The following is a 25,014-nucleotide window of genomic DNA, read 5'->3' on the forward strand; positions in this document are numbered from 1 at the left end:
CAGAATCGTTCATTAAGCATTCTCAAAGACACAAGGCCTTCAAAGGACACGAAACACATGTATTTCTATATTTGTGGGACATTTCCATTCTGAATTCCTGCATCTAAATGTTGTTTTGCTATAATTAACCCGGGCCTAACCTCAACCTCAGCAACCAAAAGGTCATTTCTTGGATTGTTTACCTTTCCTTTCCATTTTTCACTCAAGGGCATCAGACAAATCTCCCCACAATGTCACACATTTTTTCCACCGTCCTGGGAACGTTTGGTCCCCGCAAAGCTAAACCCACACACACACACACACACACACACAGACTATATATGAAATGTAATCTATAACGTTGGAGATGAGCGAGGAATATTTGTTTATCATGCACCGCAGGCGCTGGAGTTTAATTTTATTTCCCCAACACCAGTTTATTTATTTACATTATTTATTTATTTACACCGGTTAATTGCACAGGGATGTGCAGAGTAATTTATGCATTCAAAATTGTTGACTGCAAATAAATATCACTGGTAAAAAAAAAAAAAAGTTAAGGTCATGTAAAGGCGAAATGCCTGGTTTAGAATGGTAATGGGAAAACGCTGAAAAAAGCACTGTATGCAGAAGTGAAGCTGGTTCAGTTTTCACGGTCAGTTTCAGGTCCTACTGGATTTCCATCGGTATTTTTTCACCACAGGCCCTGCTCTTATAGGAATGGAGGAATTTGAAGGTCCTATAGCTGCCAAAGGGGAAGTGTGCACGGCCACATGCATGCGCAGCAACATCAGGAGCACTAAGTGGACACAGGGGAGAGAGGTGTAGCTACACAGCCTTATTGAGACACAGTTTAATATGGGAGGTGTCCATTTAGAGCTGAGCTGAGCCATTAACATTCTCTCCAAGCGCCTGACTATTATGTGTTGCCCAGCGGTGGGACTGAAAAATTGTGTTGACAGATTTAAACCTTTAAGACTGGTGGCTGTTAGGAGATATGCCCAGTTCAACTGGACTAAATAACCAGGATGTTTCATGTAATTAAACAGGTTCAAGGAGATTGTGACTTTGGTCATCTTGTCGTGTACCCATAGCAACATCTGCCAATTTTCACAGCAATCAGACAGATGTTTCTCCAGATTCACCCTGAAGAACCCATAAAAGTATTTTTTTTTCCATCATAATTGTTTTTTGATTGCTGATTTGTGTGTACAAAGCCCTATTTGAGCTGGATTAGTTTGACCAGAAGAGGTCCGGTAATGTAATTTGTGTGCGATTTGACTGACCGATTCATACAGAACAAAGGATCCAAATAGCCCAGATCGAAACATCATCGCGTGGACGAAGTACACAAACCATGTACTTGAGTTAAAGTAGAGAGACCCAAGGTAAAATATTACTCCAGTAAAAGTAGAAGTTCCTCCCTTTAGACCTCCACTTGAGTAAAAGTACAGAAGTATTCACCTTCAAATGTACTTAAGTATCAAAAGTAAAAGTACTAAAAGATTAATTATGACTTTAATGTCCTATTATCATTTTTATAACAAGACTCTGCTTCATTAACTCATTTTAGGTGAAAATACTTTATAGTGTAGTGTCAAACTATACTATATACTCTAGTGTCACTCTGGGTAAACCAATCTTTTTAATCGAAAAACTTGCTTTAATCACAGGTTCACAAATGAGTTTCCTTTACTAAACTGCATCTGTAGGTCTCTGTTCATAAACATAAACTAGCCAAAACTAATTTACTATAAAATGAAATGTGTTTATATAAATTCAGAATAAAGACACGTCAGTCACAACTGCATATGTGTACATATTTCTATATTGTGGTCTGTTTACACAAAGTTAGGTTAGTTCATCATTTATGTTGAATAGACTCTCCCAAAATTTTACGCTGCTGCACTGATGTTGAACCGTGTGCTGCACTGGGTCGGTATGACCAACAGGTCAAAACAAGCTCAAAACAAAGTGCGCTGTCCAAAGAAAAACAAGTATCTCCAAGCTGTTTATCCTTCTGGGTTGCGGGGGGGAGCTGGAGCCTATCCCAGCAGTCATTGGGTGGACGCAGAGCAGACAGACAGACATATACATACATTCACACCCCAGGGGCAATTTAGCATGTCCAATTAGCCGGGCTGTAGGAGGAAACCCACACAGACACGGGGAGAACATGCAAACTCCACACAGAAATGACCCTGGTCGCCCGGCCGGGAATCAAACCCAGGCCCTTCTTGCTGTGAGGTGACAGCGCTACTCACTGCCGCCCCTATGCTCAAATATTTTTGCAAAAACCAAAACATGTTTTTCTGTGTGCTGATCTCACTATTACAGATGTAGATACCAGATAGTAATTATAAAAATGCTACATAAAGCAGGTCTCTAGGTTTAACCCTTTCATGCTTGGTGACCCCAAATGTGAAGCCATTTTACTGGTAAATTAGCTCCAACCTTAAGTTACTTGGCTGAATCATGATTCCCAACACATAATGTAGCGTCAACTATTAATGACTATCACAAATTCATTTTTCCATTCAGTCTTTTCACCGTTGCTGTGGGGCGTAGGGGTGCTGAGGGGGCTGCAGCACCCCCAGATTTCAGGTTTATTAAAAAATAACTGAAAAAATAACAAAAGAACAGAACTGAAAAATATTTTGAGCATAGCAAAGATCCATGAGTGCTGGAGCTGGTATTTTCGTTTTGTTGTATTTACATTTGCAGTATCCGTGCAGTGTTTGAGGGCATTTTAGAGCGAGCTGAATCACTGTTGGCCACTTTGGGCATGTCGCTAAAACACAAGCAGGAGTTATTGAGCTGTTTCTGAGCCCCGACGCAGCCTAATAATCTTTTAGTACTTTGTTTTCAACCAACATAATTATGTCCCACCCCCATCCATTTTTCAACCACCGTAATAATCTCCCACTGTAGCTTGACTAACATCAAAAGTCTGACTGGTCGACGTTTAGCTCATTTACACGAAGTTTGTCCAGTAAGACAGCAAGAGACGGCTGAGACAGCCGGGTTAAGCATCAGCTGTGCTCGTCGTCTCTGTCCAAACAACTCGAATGAAAAAGGAGTAAACAGAGTATTTAGCTTGACATCAGTGTTTTCATCACTATATGCTGGTATAAATTTCACCCCCCCAACCCTCCTAAAGCACCATCCCACATCAACAATAATGGGAATGTAAAAATCGCCCGTAGTCCAAACTTCACACTCTAGAAGGTCTTCTCAGGTTAAAAAAAGACTTTGTGGAACATGATTAAAATAATAGTGAAATAAATTAATAATGTGGAAATTTAATTATTTTAACTATGAAACCAGCTGTCAAAATATGTACACATCCTTCAACAAATATTAAATGTGTATATATATATATATAAATCGCTGTCCAAAGAAAAACAAGTATCTCCAAAATAGTAACTCTACAGGAGAAAGCAAAACCGGTCTTTACTTTCAATGTAAGTTAATGGAAAAAATATTTTATACTAAGGAGAAAATTAAAAATCACAAAAATCGGAGATAAGATCATTAGACAGCAACGATATATATATATATATATATATATGTGTGTGGCACTGGGACAGACAAAGGATGCTTATAATCACGCCTCATCATTCCTCCAACATAGTATGTGCAAATATTTGCACAGTTCTGTAATCTGATAAAAGTGATATTACATAGAAAATTACATTTGTAATGCATTCCTTTTGGTTAACTTATGTTTGACAGGTTTAAGCATAGTTTAAAGTTGACGTGGATCAGAGTTGATAGTGTAGTAATAACCCGACTCTAAAACCACAGCCTGCATTAATTACCCTGCAACTGCACACATGGCTGATCACATTCTCAGTGTTACTCATGACCAGCAGTTTAATTACTCAGGTTAACAGTAATTTTCACCTGCAGTGATGAACGAATACATTTTTGTACTTATTGTACTTAAATTCCGCTTCAGTTCTTGTGTTCTGACAAGCCCCACCCATCCTCTGCACTACGACTGGCAGGCTGACTACTGACTAGCCAGTAGTAGTGCTACTGCAGGAGGGGGGGCTTGCTGGAACACAAGTGTGTGAGCTCACACGTTTCGTGTCATTTTAACTGACTCGCTGGGGATCTGAGGACTGAAATAGACCAAACTATTCATAAAGCATTTATCCACTCCAGCCGAGAGAGCGACGGATGAGCAATAACCACCAGCAGGTCAAACACACATTTCAACATCCACGAGAACAGAGATGATGGTCAGTGGAGCAGTTTAGCCTTTTAAACTCCTTGAGACCACCGGTGGTTCCAAAATGCACTTCGTCATATTCTTCATAACTTTCATATTTCATAAGCTACATTCTAAAGGTGGGGGTCGTATGAGAGCTGTAACTGTCTTCTTTCCAGTCAAATAGATGGGTGATGTGATTTTAAACCCTTATAATAAAAGAAGCTGAACTTTTTCCGACCCAGTTTTCCACAAATCTGAGCTATAAACTATAAACAGACGGCGTCTCTTCAGTGATCTGCTCTGTAAAAATTATTTTTATAAAATAATACAAAGAGCGTCTCAGATTTTTGGCTTTCAGCAGTACATTGTAAGCATATAGCGATATGTGTAGATCATAAAACACATTTACTGTAATTTAACTTTTACAAAAAATAAATAAAATAAAAAGTCGTGCAGTTACTGAATAATTTGCCTTAGAGTTGGTCATGTAAATTCAGATGGAAAAGCCAAAATATACCAACGGCATAAGAGGTTAAAGAACTACAAGCACCTTAAAAAAACTGTTGGTCATGCCTGCATGTTCAGACTCCCCCCAGACAGAGAGCAACATCTCAGGTTCTAAAAGCCTGTATAAGCTGATAAACAGCCCTGATTACGAGGGGCTGATCCTGTTATCCTGTGACACGTTATACATAAAACGGAACAAGATCAGTTTAATAAAAAGTCATTTGAATGTTACAACGTTAATGTCTTTACAAGACCAGAAATAATGAGCTTTTTATTGGGGGAGGGAGGGTGTAATTATTTGATGATTAGTGCACAGCTTCATTAATATTAATGAGTATTCATTAGAGGGAGAGATAAACAGCGAGAAGAAGATGAGAGGGCCAACAAAAAGGGCAGCAAAGCAGCAGATGAAGGTTTGCACACGTACACACACCCCCCATTCACGCTTCACACGCAGAACCACATTAATTTATGTATCTGATCAAAGTAAAACAGGTTGCATTTATTAAACTTGCATTTTAAAATTAGTGAGAGGCAAAAAAAAAAAAAAGTATGATTTAAACAGCCTGTACAACAGCATCCAGGAACCATAGCGATTAAGAATCTCCATTGCAGCCTTTATTGAAGTTTACAGGAGTTTTGTAGAAATCAAAGAAGCAAATGTCATCGGGCAACCAGAGGCTTCCTCAAATCCGGAGAGAATACACGTGTGTGGGTTTGCTCTTAAATAGTTTCCTTAAAGAACGACCAATATATTCTTCGTTACAACTGTCCTCGCGCTAACAGTCAGGAAAAAAAAGAAAAAGGAAAAAAAAAAGAAAACATTCAGTAAACATTCTTCTCTAAAGGCAGTTCCCTCATATATACTGTGATTTCCTCTGTAATTATGTATACATAAACAAGTTTAATAACATAGCAATCAGTGGTTATTTCACAATTGGAAAAAAAGCACAAAAGGTTTACACTCTTTTACAGGTAAATAAAAGATCGTCGTGTTTTCTGTCCACTGTTTTTTTCTCCGTAAGGGTAGCATAGTTCAGGAGTTTCGCCTCCTTTCTGGCTTTTTTTTGTATGCGGTTCTGTTTTTTGTCGTATTTTGTGTAGTTTTTTTTTTCGTCCTCTCTTTTTATACTATTACATAATTTGATTTTTTTTTTTACATACAAATATTGACAAAATGGCAGCTTCGTCACTGAAGCCGTCAAGTCTATTTGATGTGAGCGGATAGTCGTGTGGAGGCATGGCTAGGGGAAGTTTTTTCGGACAGTGGCGGAGGCTCATAGCTGCCCGTCGCTGCAGTGGGCGTCCGGACTGTCGCTCTGTTTCTCCGCCTCCTGATCGGGCAGCTCCTTCACCAGGAGGGCGGCGCTCTTCTCCGAAAACTCCTCCCCGTCTGGCTCCAGGCCTTCTGGACAGGGCAGCTTCAGAAGCTCCTCCCTCAGCTGGGCTGTGTGCCTCTGCATAAACACAAAAACACATGGGTTAGAAAAAAAGGTACCAATTTAAAATTAAACTACCTTATAAAAGGTTTATGAACGGTTTCAAATTAGTTTGTACATGGTGATTAGTTGGGTCATAAACACTTTAGAAATCACTTAGAAACAGTTATAACACATGGGGGCAGTCATGGGTTGGCCGGTTCGAACCCCTGAGCCGACAGTATGTGACTGAAGTGCCCTTGAGCAAGACACCTAACCCCCAACCGCTCCCTGGGCGCTGTGGATAGGGCTGCCCACCGCTCCGGGCAAGAGTACTCACTTTTGAGGTCATTATGTCCTAATTAATAACCGTTAAGTCAATTAACCGATAACTCATTTTAAACCCTTCATGAACCCTTTATAAAGGTAGTCTTATCTTAACCCCTTTGAATGGCCAGAGCGCCAGCCGGCCCAAAGGTTCTTCACACACTTCTATAACAGACGAACAGCTCAGCCAGTTTGTACTGAAGGCCCTGTAGTTACTAAATAAGTCTCAGCATGTAACACGCTTGGGATTTTAAGGGGTTAATCAGACCCAGATCCAGTTGGTAAATGTGTACAGGTTAGATTTGATCTGATTCTTTGATCTGAGAATTTGGGGGGTGCACCCTATCCTTTGTTATAGGTGCCATATAATTTGTGTTTTAATGGGGAATTTACCTTCGACAGAGCTTAAAAAACCTGCTATGATAGCAATTAACAGGCATTCTGGTATTTCTTAGCTTACAGTGCATGTATATCTCTCATTTGTAATTATATGGGGTCCCCTGGCTCCTGGGGTCCCTAAGTGTTTGCCTACCTTCGGCAGTACGAAAAAACTGCTTTAATGGCAATTAACCCCTTAAAAACCCAGGTTTAGTCCATATTAAGGCTTATTATTCAGTAACTACAGGGGCTTCAATGCAAACCAGCCGAGTTATAGACGTGTGTAGTTAAACGTGTAGTTGGCTATTTAAGGGGTTAAAGTGGAACTGAAAAAGTCTAAAAATCGGACACAATATGCTTTTACAAATGGAGTCAAACCTGTCTGCTTCTTTAGTTTGGCACTAAAGCAAATTCTATAAAAACACAGTCACAGTAACTTCAGCGGCTACATTTCACCCACACTTTCGTCGGTTTTGAGAAGACTGGAATCACATTTCCTATTAATAATTACTGTTTTTTTTTTCATTCAGTAGTAACTTGTGCAGTATAATACTATAAGCTGGGCACTAGGAGGCATTTTTAGGAACACCAAGAAGTTAAATTATGCAATAATAATAATAATAATAATAATAATAACAACAATAATAACAATAATAATAACAATAATATCCTGTCATAAAACTTTCTTGATAAGTTACCTGCCTCAAGATTTGATTTTTCAAAAACGAGGCATTCTGGACGTAATTTAAGTCTAACTTTGTTCTCAATGTTGCAGAACTTTCTCAATCATAGAATCATCTACAGCTCTGTTAGTCATTCTGGAAGAATCTAAGGCTTTGTTTACACAGCAGGTAAAAGTGGCCCAAATCTGATCTTTTTCTCCATATTTCACACAGATCTTCACACAGCAAAAAGACACTGAATCTGACACTTTCAGTTCCGATTTGAGACACTTTCATATGTGGTACTGAAATCCGATACGTATCCGATCTGCAGCAAAGCGACTCAGTCTGAACAGCCAGATCAAAATGTGACTTTTATGTCAATCCAACTCCACATTCGGCATAATTTTGTGCTGCTGAGACTCAAAACATTTAGCCTGATGTTTCTGTATCAAAAAATTAGAAGGCACTGATCACAACTGCTCAGTGTTCGAAAAGATTCTGAAAGAAATGTCCAAACGCGGCCGGAGGAGAACGAGGCTGCAGCGTCAGAACAGTTACAAGTCTGAGTTTAAAGAATCCGAGAACCAAAGAAGTGACCGCGCTCTTTTTACAGCTCGAACACATTCTGGGTGATAAGTCCAGCTGTCGGTCAGTGAAGCTTCATGATGGCTCCTGTGATGCTGGTGAAGATGAAGCTGATCCTCCGGGAGCGACTGGCGTTCGCTGGCAGTCGTGACTGTTGACCTCTGGATGAGCCGCGTGAAGCTCTGTTCTTTTGCACATGCGGCTCAGTTTAGGAGCTGATCTGTTCAGACTGATGTCTCATACAGATCACATTTAAAAGATAATGTGAAATTGGATTTGGTGAGAAAATCAGATTTGGGCCATTTTTACCTGCTGTGTGAACGCAGCCTAAAAGTTGTGGAGCAGTAGCATCTTAATAGAATCACTTTTATATTTATCTGCAACAAAGCTGATTTTATATCATTCAAAACACTGATTCCAAACTTAGGAACAGTCCAGTACCAGAAACTGTACAAGCAAGTCTGTTTGAGATTATATGAGATTAACGAATCAAACTCTTCTTGGCTGATTAACTGACTGACTGACACTGCTGGGGCGAGCGTCTCTATTAGGCAATAGTGTTACCTTGAGTGCCGCTGCATGGTGTGACATGGTGCGTCCCACTCTCTTGTCGCTGCTGTACTGCTGGATGTCAGAGATCCACTCTTCACACTGAGCCATGATCTCCGCTCGCTTCAGGTAGAAGTGCTTGTGGATCACCTGCAGACAAACACATCATTCATTTAAACACATTTTAACCTGTGCAGCACACGTTACATTTAAAACCTACAAAAAACGCACTTTATAACGTTCATGTCTTATTCTGACAGACTGCAATACACTCCACCATAAACGAAGAACAAGCTAGTTGCACAGACAAAACCAATGGCTGATAGGAACAGAAGAAGGCATATTATCATTATTATTGTCAGGTTACAATTACACTGGTCAGGCATAACATTATGACCACCTCCAATGAGCGTAGACCATTCCACACTCATTGTCCATTTTATCAGCTCCACTTACTATATAGGTGCACTTTGTAGTTCTACAGTTACAGACTGTAGTCCATCTGTTTCTCTGATACTTTGTTAGCCCCCTTTTATCCAGCTGTTGGCTGGATATTTTTGGTTGGTGGACTATTCTCAGTCCAGCAGTGACACTGAAGTGTTTAAAAACTCCAGCAGCACTGCTGTGTCTGATCCACTCAGACCAGCGCAACACACACTAACACACCACCACCACGTCAGTGTTACTGCAGTGCTGAGAATGATCCACCACCCAAATAGTACCTGCTCTGTGAGGGTCCATGGGGGTCCTGACCTCTGAAGAACAGGGTAAAAGGGGGCTAACAAAGTATCAGAGAAACAGATGGACTACAGTCTGTAACTGTAGAACTACAAAGTGCACCTATATAGTAAGTGGAGCTGATAAAATGGACAATGAGCGTAGAAACAAGGAGGTGGTCATAATGTTACGGCTGACCGGTGTATGTTCCATTGCTTTTATACGTCAGTTTCACTCTCCCACTCAACACACCCTGCATGCTGAGGGGTGTATATGATGCAAGTCTTCATTTTACCCACATTATGGAGCCTCTGCCTGGGAGAGCAGCTGGAGCTTTAGAACGCTGGTCTCTGAGCCCTGCGGTTAGAAGGACCCCTGGAGCCAAATCCCAAAGCGCACAACTCCAAACCGTCAATACAGAGTTAAGAACCAGTGAAATTTCACATGCAGAATTGCATTCATTGAAATTGCTGCAGTCAGGAGTTGTGAAAAAACTAAATTTGTGCGCAAAACTTTGGTGACTCTGACACGCAGATTTGCTTCATGGACTGTCAGCACACGAGCCTTGAATGTAGATAATGCTGAATGAATCCTTCTAACTACCTAACTAACTTACAGCTAACTTACCAGCAACCAGCTAACATCTTTAGCCACAGCTGAAACGCCGAGTCACTGTTAAACTGCTTTCTGCGCTTTTTATCTCTATTTATTTGCTGATTTTCTGGTCCCTGGTTACACATATTTTGTAAGGAGAACTGCTAAAATCTAGAGCGACTGAGGCTTTAGGTGCTTGTGTTTCTCGAGTACAGTCGATCACACTGGGTCTGGCCCACATGTTCCCCATAACGGAACCTCTAGTACACATTTTTCCACTCTGTTCTCCGACTTCTTTTTGAGAAGGAAAATTCGCTTTTAGCTACAGAGCACCAGCGAGGAACTCATTACAGGAAACTCTGAAGCTCTGCTCGCTGGTGTCACATGAACATTTTAAACGTTTAAGTCTTGGTCTTTAACCACTCAGCCTGCAACTGTTCACCTTCAGTTAACATTTAATATGTTTTTGTATCACTTGTTTTTCTTATTTATGTATTTTTTTTATTTTTTTATCAACTTTTACTTCTTAGCTGCAAGTTGTTGTAGATGAAGCTGTTTACAGCTTCTATTCCTTTATGTTTCATTAACCATGTTTTTATTTATTCTATCCCTGTTTGATCTGTTATTTATTGTCATTATATTGTTGCAATTTTAATAGTTTATTCTGAACTGATTTGTTTTTTTTACTATTACATTTACTATTTTTTTATTTTAGCATTTGACGTGTTTTGATTTTTTCAATCCCTGATTTCTGGATTGGCTCGGCTACACTGTAAATGAGGGTCTCCCTCGGTGTACTCTGAGTTTAAATAAAGGTTGATTGACTGATTGATTGAGTGCTAAAGCTGCAGTATGTTGAACAGGGGGTCCAAGATATCCAGGTTCTGCACAGAGTCGTAATTCTGCAGCGAAGAGAATGACAAAACTCTGGAACCCAAACTCAATACAGTAGAACATAAACGGAGTAAAACTTCTAAAACCGTTCAGACCTGCATTCGTGCACTGAGCCACAGAGAGGAAGTGAAGCACCCTAACAATACTCCAGACTCCTGTCCAAATAATCTAGAGGCTAATAAAAATGCATATCTATGAAACAGAACAAAGACAATTGACTTCTCAGCAACGATCAGAGCCGCTCTGCCCCGAGCTGATTAACTCACTCTCACTACCTACTGTACCATGATGTAATCCAGCTACAACTCTGCCTCCTACCAGCCGTCTCTCAGGCAAGGCAACAGCTACTATGCGGAGGCAGAAATGTCAGAACAGTCACTTTCCTTTCACTCATTTTCATCAGATGAGTTTGCGCTATTTAAAGAATTACATTTTCACAATTCCTCCCCTTCACAGATTTACCTTAAACCTCACGAGGTGTTCAGGCAAACAGACTTGCGAATATTGTTTCACACTGTATGACAAAAAAAAAAGAACAGATACAGACAAATCCAGGCTGCTCTACTGTTTTTTAGCTGCGACACACTTTTGTCCATACACACACACACACACACACACACACACACACACACACACACACACACACACACACACACACACCCCTTTCCAAAAAAAGTTGGGACGCTCTGGAAAATGTAAATAAAAACAAAATGCAGTGAAGTGCAAATCATTTAAACCCTATATTTAATTGAAAATAGAATAAAGACAACAAATCAAATGTTGAAACTAAAATTGTATTGTTTTCTTTCTTTCTTTCTTTCTGTTTTAAGTATATGCCCATTTTAAATTTGATGCCAAAAACACGTTCCAAAAAAGTTTGGACAGGGGCAACAAAAAGGCTGGTAAAGTTACGAAATGCTAAAAAACACCTGGTGGTTAATTGGCAAGAGGTCAGTAATTAAAGTAAGTGTTTTGCTTTAAAAATATGGTTTACATGATTTTCATATCATTACATTCTATTTTTATTTACATTCTGCACAGCGTCCCAACTTTTTTGGAACTTTTTGGAAATGGGGTTGTGTGTGTGTATATATATATATATATATATATATATATATATCAGTGCAGAGTGCTTGATGCAGTGTGAGGAAAGTGTGCAATGATTTAGGCGTCTAGCTTTTATGACGCTAACTGGGCTACATAAGCTTTCTTTACTTGTTAGCTACATTAGGCCTGTCAGGGGCGTGGCTAGGCTAGTTTTAGGAGAGTTCAGCTCTCCTTAAATGTTATTTAGCCCCCTTAAATAAACGTACATCATTACTTCAAATCATTCATAGCTTTTTTCATTCATTCTTCATTATTCAGCACATCAACATGTCTCCAAATTCACAATGTACTGTAATAGCAGAGAGCAGTGCTGTAACTGGGGGAGTTGCTGCTCTAATCCAGAGCTGCCTTGACTAGAAACTTTCCAACCTAATGTAAGAGGATATGGCAACCCTCTGCTGTTTAACATGGTAGAAAAGTGTAACATTCGGCTCAACCTCGTGAGTTGTCAGCCAAAAAAAGACGTAGGGGGAAGGTCTCTGGTGCTACTCACTCTGCAAAGACAGCCGCTGACGTTGTAAGACGTTTGGTTAAAAGCTTAGTAAAATAAACATTGGGTCTTGTTCAAAATACATCATATAATACAACTCCAAAAACTAAATTTACAGCACAAAAAGATTTTACTTGCAAAAGAAGTTAATGTAGCCAATTTTCTGCAAGTAATTTTGTACGATTTATTTACGTCTTTAGGTAATAAAAGAGATACATGGTTTTTGCGTAACAGCAGTAATTCAATAGTTTTAAAATACACAATGACGATACAATACAAATCTGTGACAAACTAAAGTAACATAGCTATTAAGATTTTACTAGTTGCTTGTTAGCCAGATAACATCAGGTTCACATTAGGTAAAGAAAGGGGGGTAGAAACAAACATTAGCTACCTGAGATGCCCAGTATTTTAGTCTAAGCATGAATATTTAAAATTGACATTTTATTTGCAAAATCAGTTTTACAGGTATGGTTACCTTTGGACACACTTACTCATAATTACCAATGGACATGACAGAATAAAGCACAAGGAAAAAATGAGATTGTTTAGGACCTTCCCTCAGGGTAAGATATTAACAGCTGCTATATTTGCCAGTACATTTTCTGATTTAAGTTGTATGTCAGTTGCTCTATTGGAAGCACTGTTGTATCCCGGGACAACCAGAAATCAACAAATGGAACCTGAGGATTTGACCACAAAAGTCAAATCATATTTCTTGGCCAAAGATACTATAATAAAAAAACACCTTGTTTTATAATCAAGTACAGAATCTATATTCAATATCACACTGCAGGAGAAAAGACCCCTGAACCAGTACCTCCAGTGCAAAACCTGGACATCAAACATGCTGGATGATTGACTACATTTGGGGTAATACGGAAATTGTGTAAATCTGATTTTGCACTATTGCTTTAAACTAGCCACAGAGGCCAACACCAGGTCAAGAACATACACAGAGATACAGCCAAATCTACTGCGAATGTGTACCGCAGTTTAATACAGCCGACGAAAAGCTTTGCTTTGGCTTGTTGGATGACATTGACTCTGACAGTGACAGAGGATTTACACGTCCAGGTTCAGGGTCACTTTTGGCTTCTAGGTTTTTCTCTGAGCCTAAGCTTCAGGCAACCAGTTCAAAATGCTGGGGTATCTACAGGATGGCTAAAAAATGGACTTGAGCCAAATAACGGTAAAACGGAAACACTAAGCACTGAGTAGTAGCTCACTGCAGCTGAGGATATAAAGGCTGAAAGTGAGAGAGAGATGGGAGAAGGTCAAGCGACCTGACATCACACTGATTACGTGAGGAGACGTTAATGCAGAGAAAAGCTGATGGCGTGCGTGTGAGAAAGAAAGAGAGGAGAGACGTAGCAGGGAGAATAACCCCTCAGCGTCTCATTGTGTGTGACTTTTGGTATTTGGCATGAGCATCCATCACACAGGGGACGTGGAGAGCAAGTGTGTAAACATCTCAGAGTCACTGAACACACACCGCACACACAAACACGTGTAATCAGATTAAGACGGCTTGACAAATGACCTTTACCGTGTGCGTTGGACACACATCGCCATGCATGCATGCACTCGCAAGCAATCAAAACATCGTGACACTAAACATTAAATTAGTCCGTACATGCCTAACGCAATGAGGAAAGACCATTCATTCAAAACGACGTCCGATCATTCTTAACATAAATCTCTCTGCTAATTCATTAACAGGGAAACACAATGTCTACAACACAAACATGGCCATTTTATGTACTGTTCAAAATGGCCAGGGTACCTACAAGTGTCTTCTGAATTTTTGTATCGCTGCTGTCAGAAGAAAACCTTGTATCTCGATTTTGGTTGTTTTTCAGTTTTTGACATAATTCGAAAATGCCTGTTGCTCTTTACATTGTGTGTAAATTTCGTGACGAATGGATCAAAAGAAATGACCTAAAATTACTTAGCAAAACGTCTGGTTCCATTGACTTGCATTAAAAGTAAAGAAGGTTTTTTCCTTCTCCTGTAAAGTTACCCTTTTGGAGATACGAGGTTTTCTTCCGACAACAGAGATGTGTAATGTTGATTATGATAAAATATAGATAAACCTGAAAACCTAAGTTTTCTTTGGTGATTTTCTCCTTATAACACCCTGCATGTGACTCTCCACCATGAATGAGTTTTTAAAAATACGTCGTAAGCCAAAATTTTCTCAAACCCATCATAAAACAGTGTCTCAGACATCAGGCAGCGTATTTAGTACCATTTCATGGAACATCTTTGTGAGGGAGCCCTTAGAGCCCATGTGCCAAACACAAGGCCTTTGGGCCAGATTAGATATTTTAATATTAGCCTGTTTCACAATGCGCTGCACTACAGTCCCCAGCATGCACTGCAACATGACGTGCGCTCTCACCCTCTTACCCAAACAACAGTCTAAGGGACAGCGATTACACCTCAATTCTACACAATTCCACACCAGTCATATCACCAAACACACAAGCTGCATTTCAGCCAATATGAACACCTAATATTAGCTCAGCAGCTCAAAAACTGAGCACAAGAATTAATGAACTTGCAGCAAAGAAAGGATGCCAGGTGTCTAGTTCAAGCAGGTTTAAACAACCGAGCACCTGGGGACATTTCAATTTTGAATATATCAAGTGTCCATGTAATGTTTCGAGGTCTTATTTTGAATAAACAGTGGCCGGTTCGGGTTACAGCACAACATTCACTAAAAATGAAATACTTTTTTTTTCCTCCGACCCTCAGATTTTTAAATAATGGCCCTTTTACTGGTTGAGTTTGACACCCCTGCCTTAGAGGCATTAAACTCTTCAGATGTCTGGTTCCCATCATCAACATCAACAACTCAGACTCTCTATAATGGAGCATTTCACATTAAACCACTCTGAATCACACTGTTCACATATTATCCGTTTAACTATGCCGAAAGTTTGAAAAATCGTAGAAACTCCCTTTTACTGCAAATGCATTCCCTTTATTTGCACATTTTCTCTGCATTAGTCACTTGCCGGTCGTCTTTGAGTCTTAGGCCTATTATGTTTATACCAGCCCACTGATCTGATTTCATATGAAATTGTGTAATGAGTTCAAAGTGTAGTTAATAAAAAATATATATATATATATATATAAATTTTGTTTTGGTTCTGTACTCCAGCACATTGGATTTGAAATTCAATAATTAATTAGAGGGCATCTACATTTATATAGGCGAAGTGCATAGCAATTACAGCCCTTTTCATACATAGCAGCACATTTTAAATAACTGCAAACACTTTGCAATTAATGACTGTGTAGAACTGCGACCCACAGGCAGCACCAGACCCCTGGGTATCTTTTTCAGTGATGCTCTGCCAGGCCTGTAATACAGCAATTTTCAGTTCCAGCTTGTTTCACAGGCTTTCTGCCTTCAGTAAGTGAAACAGTTGCTCAGTGGGTCAGGCCAGTGATTGACTCGGCCAGTCAATCTGACGTGCCTAGTAGACATCTACAGACCCAGATCTCTTGGCAGGGCGGTGAAAAAGTCTTTCGTATCCTAGAGTTATTTTTCTAGCCCACATACAAAACGATGCAACACCAGTTTAATGGAAATATCTAGCTTATATCTACCGTTTCTTCGACTGCAAAAGTACGCCAACGAAGGAGCGCCACTGACCAGATAGGCGACAGCAGTGACACCAACATGGTGTGTATTGTGCTGGAACTGGTGTATCGGGCATAGCATGGGTTATAAATAGATTCATGGATTAATAGATACTGGTCTTCCAGACTCACGACAGGCTGCTTTTTTTGGCACTGACACATCTTTCATCCTCATGTTGACAGACAACAACAACAGGCCTCAGATATAAAAGCCACAGCTAGAATCCTGTAGCTCTCTTGAGCACCGACTAATGATGCAAAGGCACAGAGCGAGCCAATTTTCCAATCGCTGCATTCAAAAAAGGCTCTAATTCTTACACGGTACATGGTTCACTCGACCTGGACGTTCATACCCTCAAATTAAAGCTGTCGTTCTGCACTTTAACCACATTCATGTGTTTCATGTGTGCTATTTCAGACACAACGTCCCAGAATAGAGATGGTGCTCTTTTGAAAATGCATACAGTGCAGGCTACAAGTAACAACTACAACAGCTGTGTTTCTGTGAAAAGAGATTTCTGAGATTTCTTGCTTTTAAACGATGACTTTACTGCAGCTCGCAGTGCCTCATGCAGCAGAAATTCTTGCTCCAGCAAAGGCCCGATATACCATTAATGGATTTCTAACCTAATGATTATTATCGCTTATGAGAAATCATCAGTCAGGTTTCAGAAAGGAAACCCAGCTGAGCAGGACTTCCAATATGAGATGCCGACCGTCACACCTACAGCACACAGAGCGCGTTTAAAAAACAATAGAACTTCCACAAAAACAAATAAGAACTACCTACATTTGTGTTTGTCTTCAGAGAGGAGCACATACACACTCTCGACTTATAGTCAACACATCAGTGGGCATACAGTCTAATAAAGAGCCACTAACAAACTTAGTGACCTTTAAGGTAATAAAGACCAGGGGCGAGAGAGGATGAGTACTGAACCCTGATCTCTTTCTCTCTCACACAAACAGAGAACACATCCATCTCCCATCCACAGGGCAAAGGCTGAATCACCACTTTTCTTTCTTTCCGTCTCCATCTTTTTTCTGTTTGTCTGAATTTCATTCACTCCCTCCACTCCGTCTTTTTTTAGTACTTTTACTCATCCTGTCTAAGGCTTTGCTATAGATAAAAACAGCCCACTGACACATCAGCTGCCTTCCAAGCGCATCCTCAGCCATATATATCACACCGTGAGAATGCCTGGTGCAGGTACACACTCACACTTGTATTGCTATCTATTAGCACAGGGATGCACAACTCTGATCGTAGTTGAGTAGTTACCTACTCAAACACACCTGGTTATATTTATCTGTTAATTGCCAGGTTAAGTGAGTGTATTTGAGTTGGGAAACCTCCAGACTTTGCTGGACACCGACCCTCCAGGACCGGAGTTGTGCACCCCTGTTTTATCACTACAACAAACAATCAAAAAAATGGAAACCTGTTTACTAATAATTATAAAAGGTGAACGTATTTGAAGCATAAACACTTTCACTGCTTTTATAAACCCATACGTACATGCTAGGTAATTTCTAACCTAAGCCAACAGTTTTAAAGGCTGGTGTAAGGAAGGGTGGGGGAAAAAACATACTGTGACCCCCCACAAATAAATAAAGCACTCTGTAATATTCAAGACAGTACTGGATAGAATATTCAAAATTTCTAGTAGTTTATAGTTTCAGCCCTAATATCTTTATAGGTGGTTCCCACTGACCTGGTTATTACAGTACAGTAGCCGAGGCAACATTCTGACTGTTCTGGTAACTGTTTCCTCTTATTTAAGTAACAGTAGCCACGTTTACATGTAGCCTAATAATCCGTTAATACTCTGACTAATAGCTCAATCGGAATAGAACATGTCCATGTATACACTTCAATCGGAATAGTCTAGTCTGATTGAGGCCATTCAGAATACAGTCTCCATCCGGTTGATCAAGCTGGGTAATCCCAGAAATAATCTGTTAAACAGAAGAATAATTTCCATGTAAACTCCTGTATCTGATTACATTCCCTATCGGAAAGTTTAAGTACGTTCTGATCATGTTCGCCGCGTCATAGCGAGTTTATACTGTTCAACATGGCGGAGCAGAAACTGGTCTGCAGAGGAGACGAAGTTTATGCTCTGATCTTTAAAAGACGGCGGTGGGACGGACGTCCAGCTTATGAGTCTCAGAACACGACGTCTTCCTCTCAGCCTTCTTTAATAAGGACATGTGAAGGACGTTTTCCTGAGTCTGACATCATTTTAAAGCAATTAAAAACACAAGCGCTGCTCACTGCTGCTCATCTCACTCTGACTGGACTTCACGTGATGCTCGTTGTCATGGTAACGTTTACTCTAAGTGGTACTCAACACATGCGCGCCATTTTGGATTGGATTTCTTGTAGTGAGCATGTAAACAGAGATTTTCCATCAGACTGTTGAGTAGAGTTGAGCATAAACACCTCAGTCTTAATCTATGATCGGATTGTATTCGGTCAGATTGGCAAAAATCTTTGCATGTAAACACAGCCATCTTTTGAGATGGTCTCTTGGTCTAAAGTGGACACAGAAGCAAACAGAGTGAGCTGAAGCTTTGTGAAATAAAAGAACATAAAGCGCAGTTGGGTAAAAAATATGCTTAGTGTACGGTCACTTTCACCTGGCCACATGTCTGTAATTAATCTGGTAATAAAGAAGGGAACTGCGAATGTCACACAAGCGTCACCATCTGAGGTCTGAGGGTCCTTAAATGTACCCCCATACAATACAGGCGGCTTTATGTACAGGTATAATATCTGCCTGCAGCACCGACCGCGTTTCTACAACAATTACATCTGTTAGGTACAATAAAAGTGATATTAAAGTAGGACAAGTGTATGTGCATGTATGGCTATACTAGTGTTTTCATTTGGTTTGTGTGAATAAATCAATAAATGACCGACAGGTTTTTAAACTGGCGGTAAATTAGTTTTTACGTCACTCGGGGATATTACAGCGGTTACTCAGTTAACTATCACCAGGTACAACTCAAAATGCATTTTTTTCTTCAAAGAAATGTTTTCAATAAACTAAAATATTCTTGTTGTGCTGCCACTGAACCCAAATGAAACTCCAGCTGATTTTCTATCACAAATCCAAAAACAATTTGATGACACGTGTAATAACATGCTGTTATACGCCTTGCTATTATTCTTTGACTTACAAATACAAGCAGCGCTGCGATCATGCGTTGGGGGGGGTCAAATAAGAAGAGGGTGCATGTGTGATCGATGGCCTTGCCAGTGTTGCTATGGAAACCCGGGCAGCTGTGGCACGATGCTTGCTGGCTCAGGGATCTGAACGCTGTATGGAAGCACAGCTACTCTGACAGGAGCGAAACCCAGGTCACATCCCTTCCCCTCTCTCTCGGATTCTCCATCTGGATCATTTTCTTTCCATTTGTCTCTCTCGCTCAAACACAAAAAGGTTATCTCTCTCTCTCTCTCTCTCTCTCTCTCACACATTCACAGGTGAGTGGTCAGGCAGGATGTACCTCTTAATATTTTCCCATCAGGCTTTTGCAGTACAAGTCAACTTTAATGGTATTCAGAGCTCTGTTTGCCCTCAGAGGGACAGACACACGAATGCACGGTTGAACACACATGCGTGTGCATATTACCTTTTAAGGGGGCTCCCACAGACCTCTATATTACAGCAGGAAATGTTAAGAAAAAGAAAAATGGGCTGTGTAATTTGTATGGTGTGGTCGATTATCATGGGTAATTTTCACCTGTGTGCCTCAAACTCAATGTCTCAAAACAGACTTTTAATAGCAGCAGGTGCCAGACAGTATACCGGAGATACTGTAGATAGAAATTAGGTTTAAAAACACTCAGGTATTTATATACACACCCTCTCTCTCTCCCTCTCTCTCTCCCTATATATATATATATCTATATATATATATATATATATATATACACACCTCGCTGTTGTCAGAACAAAACCTTGTATCTCCAAAATGGTAACTTTAAAGGAGAAGGAAAAAAAACTACTTTACTTTTAAAGTAAGTCAATGGAACCAGACATTTTCCCAAGTAATTTATTTCAAATTATGTCAAAAACTGACAAAATGGAGATAAAGTTTTGTTCCGACAGCAGCGATATATATAGGGCTGAATGATTTGGGAGAAGTGTTTTATAGCAATTTTTCTCACCAATATTGTGACTGCGATAAGACAATAATTCATTTTCTATAAATGAAGGCCCAGAGACTTGAATACAGAACTGCAGTTAACACATTAGTTGTGGTCGTGATGTCACAGCCCTTGTGTGTTTGATTGCTTCAGATTGGTCTAACTCATCATCACTCAGCTCACAAACTCTGTATTATTAGGTTCATTTTCCCGACTTCAAATTTGGTTAATTTTCCAAACTTTTCGTGCTGACTGTGGTGGTGGAATAAATTGGACGTTCATTTTCAGGAAAAATAGGTGGTGAATGGTCGCAATTGAAATCCAGGCGTACTCGTTCATAAACATCAACTTGAGAACTTCAACAAAAACACGCTATTAGAAACACAGCATGTTCAAAACACGTTTCGGATTAAAAACTTGCCCTGCACACAAGCAGAAACACCAGTAGTACTATCAACATGGCAGCGTTTACATGGCTTCCAGCCACTGTTGGCTGTGCACCATGTCCAGTGAAATCACAATTCTTGAAAGCATGTGTGGAGAGAATGTTAACCTCTTCAACTCCTTGAGACCACCGGTGGTTCCAAAACGCACTTCGTCATATTCTTCATAACTTTCATATTTCATAAGCTACATTCTAAAGGTGGGGGTCGTATGAGAGCTGTAACTGTCTTCTTTCCAGTCAAATAGATGGGTGATCTAATTTTAAACCCTTATAATAAAAGAAGCTGAACTTACAATTTTTTTTTTTTTACTGAAAGTCGACCCATTTTTCAACAAATCTGGGCTATAAACTATAAACAGACGGCGTCTCTTCAGTGATCTGCTCTGTAAAAATTATTTTTATAAAATAATACAAAGAGCGTCTCAGATTTTTGGCTTTCAGCAGTAAATTGTAAGAATATAGCAATATGTGTGATCATAAAACACATGTTCTGTTAATTTATTTATTAAAAATAATAAATAAATAAATATTAATAAAAAGTTACATTTATTTCATGTAGTTACTGAATAATTTACCTTACGATTTGGTGATGTAAATTCAGATGAACAAACCAAAATATACCCTGGAGAATAAGCTAAACATGGAAAAGCTGTACAGTGCATTGACTGGTAACTGAAGGGTCGACCACCTGGCCTGAAAACAGATCCAGGAGCAACACTGTAGTCTATTTCACCATTTATTTCAGATTTCAGCATTAACTCTCTATTACTACTCCTACTGTCATCTCAGAGGTACACTGCTATGAGATTCCATCTCCACGGTATGTCTGTGCACGTTCTTGTTGAGGCTAAAGGCCAAAAACTCAGCGGAATTGAATTTTCATTTGTCTGTGTGAGAGCGAGAGAGTAAGAGGTGTCCTTCTCAGCTCAGGAACCGACGGGCCGTTTCACTCCCCACTCTGACGTCAATAACCCGCCGTTTATTACTCCGTGTGCGTGAGTGTGTGTGCTTGCGCATGAGAAAGATATCCGGAGCCTCTGTGGGACGCCTCTGTGGTCTGCTGTCTATTGCATTTCTTGTGTGGTAGTATCTGTGTGGGCGTTTCAGGCTAAAACCTTTTATTATAAACAACGTGCGTGAATGAGTGCATGCAGTGGAGTGAGGCAGAGGCTGTTTCTAATTCTGCTGCGCTTGTGTCTGTCTGATAAACTCGTGTTCCATATCCCTGCTGCCAACTGACGTCACAGCAGGTTCCTCTCGCTCCGTCTCTTAGCTGCTAAACACAGAGAACACCACCTGAATGCAGATGCCACACAGGGATCTATATGCTGCAGCTCCGAACACCGCTCAACTAATCTCTTCTTAAATCAGTGAAGCAAAGCAATAGATTTCACCAGCAGTGACCTGAGTCAGAGTTTAACTTTTAGAGGTCAATTATCGCTAACGATAAACACAACGCAGTTTTATATTAATCTCTCACTTGTAGTTCACTGGAATAAGCAGAGACATTTGAGATCAGAAACAGAAATGAAGTTATTTTACTATAATTTGAATTTGATGAAAAGTTTGTTTTTTTGCAAAAAGAAAAAAAAATATCCTTTACATTTCTGCCCTGTTTTTGGCCTCAAAACAAGCAGAAAAAGTCAGAAATGCAGAATTATAGAACATAAATACAATTTAAATATAAAACTCATTGCCTAATTATAAAACAGTTAGTTAAGACAGCATAATCTGGGCTGGGTTTCCCAAAAGCACCTCAGTGTTAAGATCATCAACTAGTAGAGAGAGTGTTCAGTGTGATGCTCGCTCTACCTTTTAAGAAAAATCCTTGTTCCATGATGCTTTCGGGAAACCCAGCCCAGATTGTGTTGTCTGAACTGTTATATAAATGTGTTTATAATTAGGCGATGAGTTTTATATTTACATTGCACTTATATAACCCAGCCCTGATTGGTTGAGAGGCGACCCATGCGGTTGTTCGTGGTAACAATCGAAGTCTTTATATCATATCGCTTTACGCTGCAGCTATGTGAAAGCTAGCCTGTACAAAAACAGATAATGAATACTTTAGAATACTAGGCAATATCTGATGTGCAGCCCATTGGGTCAGATTCTGCAGAAGAGAATCTGACAGGTTGACAGCAAGCCTACAACAAATTCTCAACCTGTTGCGGCTCCTAAGCGAGCTTTTCAGTCAGCAGCTGTGATGGCAGAACACCTAAAACACTATAATTAGACAGAAATGAACAGAATATCAATTAGCAAACAAGATGGGCTGTAAATTGCTTCACAGACTGACACCTGACCAATAACATCTGTACATATAATAACAATAAAATCTGAGCTGAATCCGAGATCGCGACAGTTTTATGGCTCTTTCAGCAGCATAAAAGGCTACTACTTTGTTTGGTGGAAGGAGTTGCCAATATTAAACACATTTGCTATAATGTTTAGGGCTTCTTTGAGTTACAACACTCAACATCACGTCTTATACCACATAACATCACGACTGTGATGACTTACAGAACCTGCCTTGAGCTTGTACCTGAAACCAAACCACAGCCGCTCTCTCTCCTGTGTTCTGTTAGTTTATGTAATTATATAGGAAAATACATTTAAACAATTGAGCACCCTCCAACAAAAAAAAGCATTACCCTTTATCAGTTACTCTGATTTTTATTTTATTTTCTACAACCTTTTACATTAAAAAGCCAAAAGGAAATGCTTTATTTACATTTTGGTGACCCATTTATTTTACAAACAGGGCAACAAACACCGGCATACCACGCTTGTATGATGTTTCATTTTAGACTTCTGAAGCTGTGAATACAACTGCCTGGCAGAGCAGCCAATTCACTTGAATGGGAAAGGAAGATTTGCAAGGAAAAATAGGAATTCCGGTAGGGCAGGGGTGGTGAACTCCAGTCTTGGATGGCTGGATTTCTGCACAGTTTGGCGATTTTCCTGCTCAAGCACTCCTGATTTCACTCATCAGCCAATTACCGGGTGTAGATGGTGCGCTACAGCAGGACAATTACCAAACTGTGCTGGTTCCCTTAATTCCCAACTATGGTCAACTGGTTACCTTTCCTTTGCAACATGTTAATCTGGGTGGTGAAAGTCGAGAAGGTCTGTCTGCAGACATGCACTCTCAGCCTGACATGCACCACCATCCTGTTGATGACGTCAATGCTGCTCTGCCACCACAGTGTTTTTGTCGGTTTTATGAGGAAAAACAGTGAAACACGTACTGCTGGGCAACAAGAGCTACACTGAATGTATATTAATGTTGCCTTACTGATAATAAGGTAATTAAATATGGAAACTTACAAAATAAAACCGACGATAAGACACGAATGTTGGGTTTATTCGCAGAAAAAACAAAAAAGGCTACTGAAACTCGTGAAAGCCAGGCTGAGGACGATCAGAATCGGTTATTAAAAACTGTAATACTGATTAAAATAGACCTCATTAAGGATTCTAGGGGGTTGTGACATCATACAGTCATAGTATCGATTACTTTTGCTGTCTTGTCAACGTCGTCCCAACCTCCTAGAAAGTGGTCAGACAACGCTGACATTTCAACGTTGTGACAATGTACAGAGCACCAAGCAGACGACGCTGTGGGCACCAAAACAGTAGTACGCTGTCACAACGTCACTGTGTTTGCAGGGCCGTTAGGAATAAAACCTGATGGTTTTGCTTCCTAACAGGAATTGGCTTGATGGTTGCCATTAGAGGCCATTAGGAAACGATCAAATGTATGTGGAATCAGTCAAAACACCTGATTAAACAACCAGAATCCTTTACACTGTGATATCAACCCATCAGGAACACACAGAAAACCATTAGCGACTACTGAAAACCACCAGGAACCAACAGACACTTTTTATGGTTTCTATGATCTTTTTCAACAGGGAGGTACGTTAAATGTACGTCTCTCGCCGTGTTATGGATGAAAAATGAATTAAGCGACGATGTCGCTAAGAAGCAGCAGCCGAAAGTTACCGTGCCGTTGGGCTGCTTCTGCCACTGTGGCAGAGAGTGCATATGCATATGACATCACTGGGGCTGAGAGTGCATCTGGCTGAGAGTGCAGCCAGACACTATTGTGAAAGTCCTGTGTAAGTCTGAGTCTCATTTCCTTCTGAACTCTCTTTAAGAGCGAAGTCTTTCACATTCGTCATAGTGGACGGTCGGCAGAGGCCACAACTTAACTCTCTGAAAAGATTACACCATGGTCATTATTTACTGACTTTGATCTAAAGTTATAACACAGTACACCTGTTTTGATGACTGATACAGCCCGAGCAGGTCAGCATCGTTC

General features: G+C 40.1%; 1 protein-coding gene across 1 annotated transcript in view; it reads right to left on the reverse strand.

Annotated features, from left to right (window-relative positions):
- Nucleotides 1-5,186: 5,186 nt before the first annotated feature.
- LOC118823276 (baculoviral IAP repeat-containing protein 6-like) overlaps nt 5,187-25,014 on the reverse strand; it is an 81,715-nt gene continuing 61,887 nt past the window's right edge. Inside the window, exons 10-11 of the mRNA XM_036592754.1 lie at nt 8,643-8,777; nt 5,187-6,162 (exon numbers count right to left, since the gene is read on the reverse strand). Of these exons, the coding sequence (XP_036448647.1) occupies nt 5,983-6,162; nt 8,643-8,777 (315 nt within the window). The 3' untranslated portion in view covers nt 5,187-5,982. The remainder of the gene's footprint in view (nt 6,163-8,642; nt 8,778-25,014) is intronic.

This window comes from Colossoma macropomum, unplaced genomic scaffold (assembly GCF_904425465.1).
Source record: "Colossoma macropomum unplaced genomic scaffold, Colossoma_macropomum, whole genome shotgun sequence".
NCBI lineage: Eukaryota > Metazoa > Chordata > Actinopteri > Characiformes > Serrasalmidae > Colossoma > Colossoma macropomum.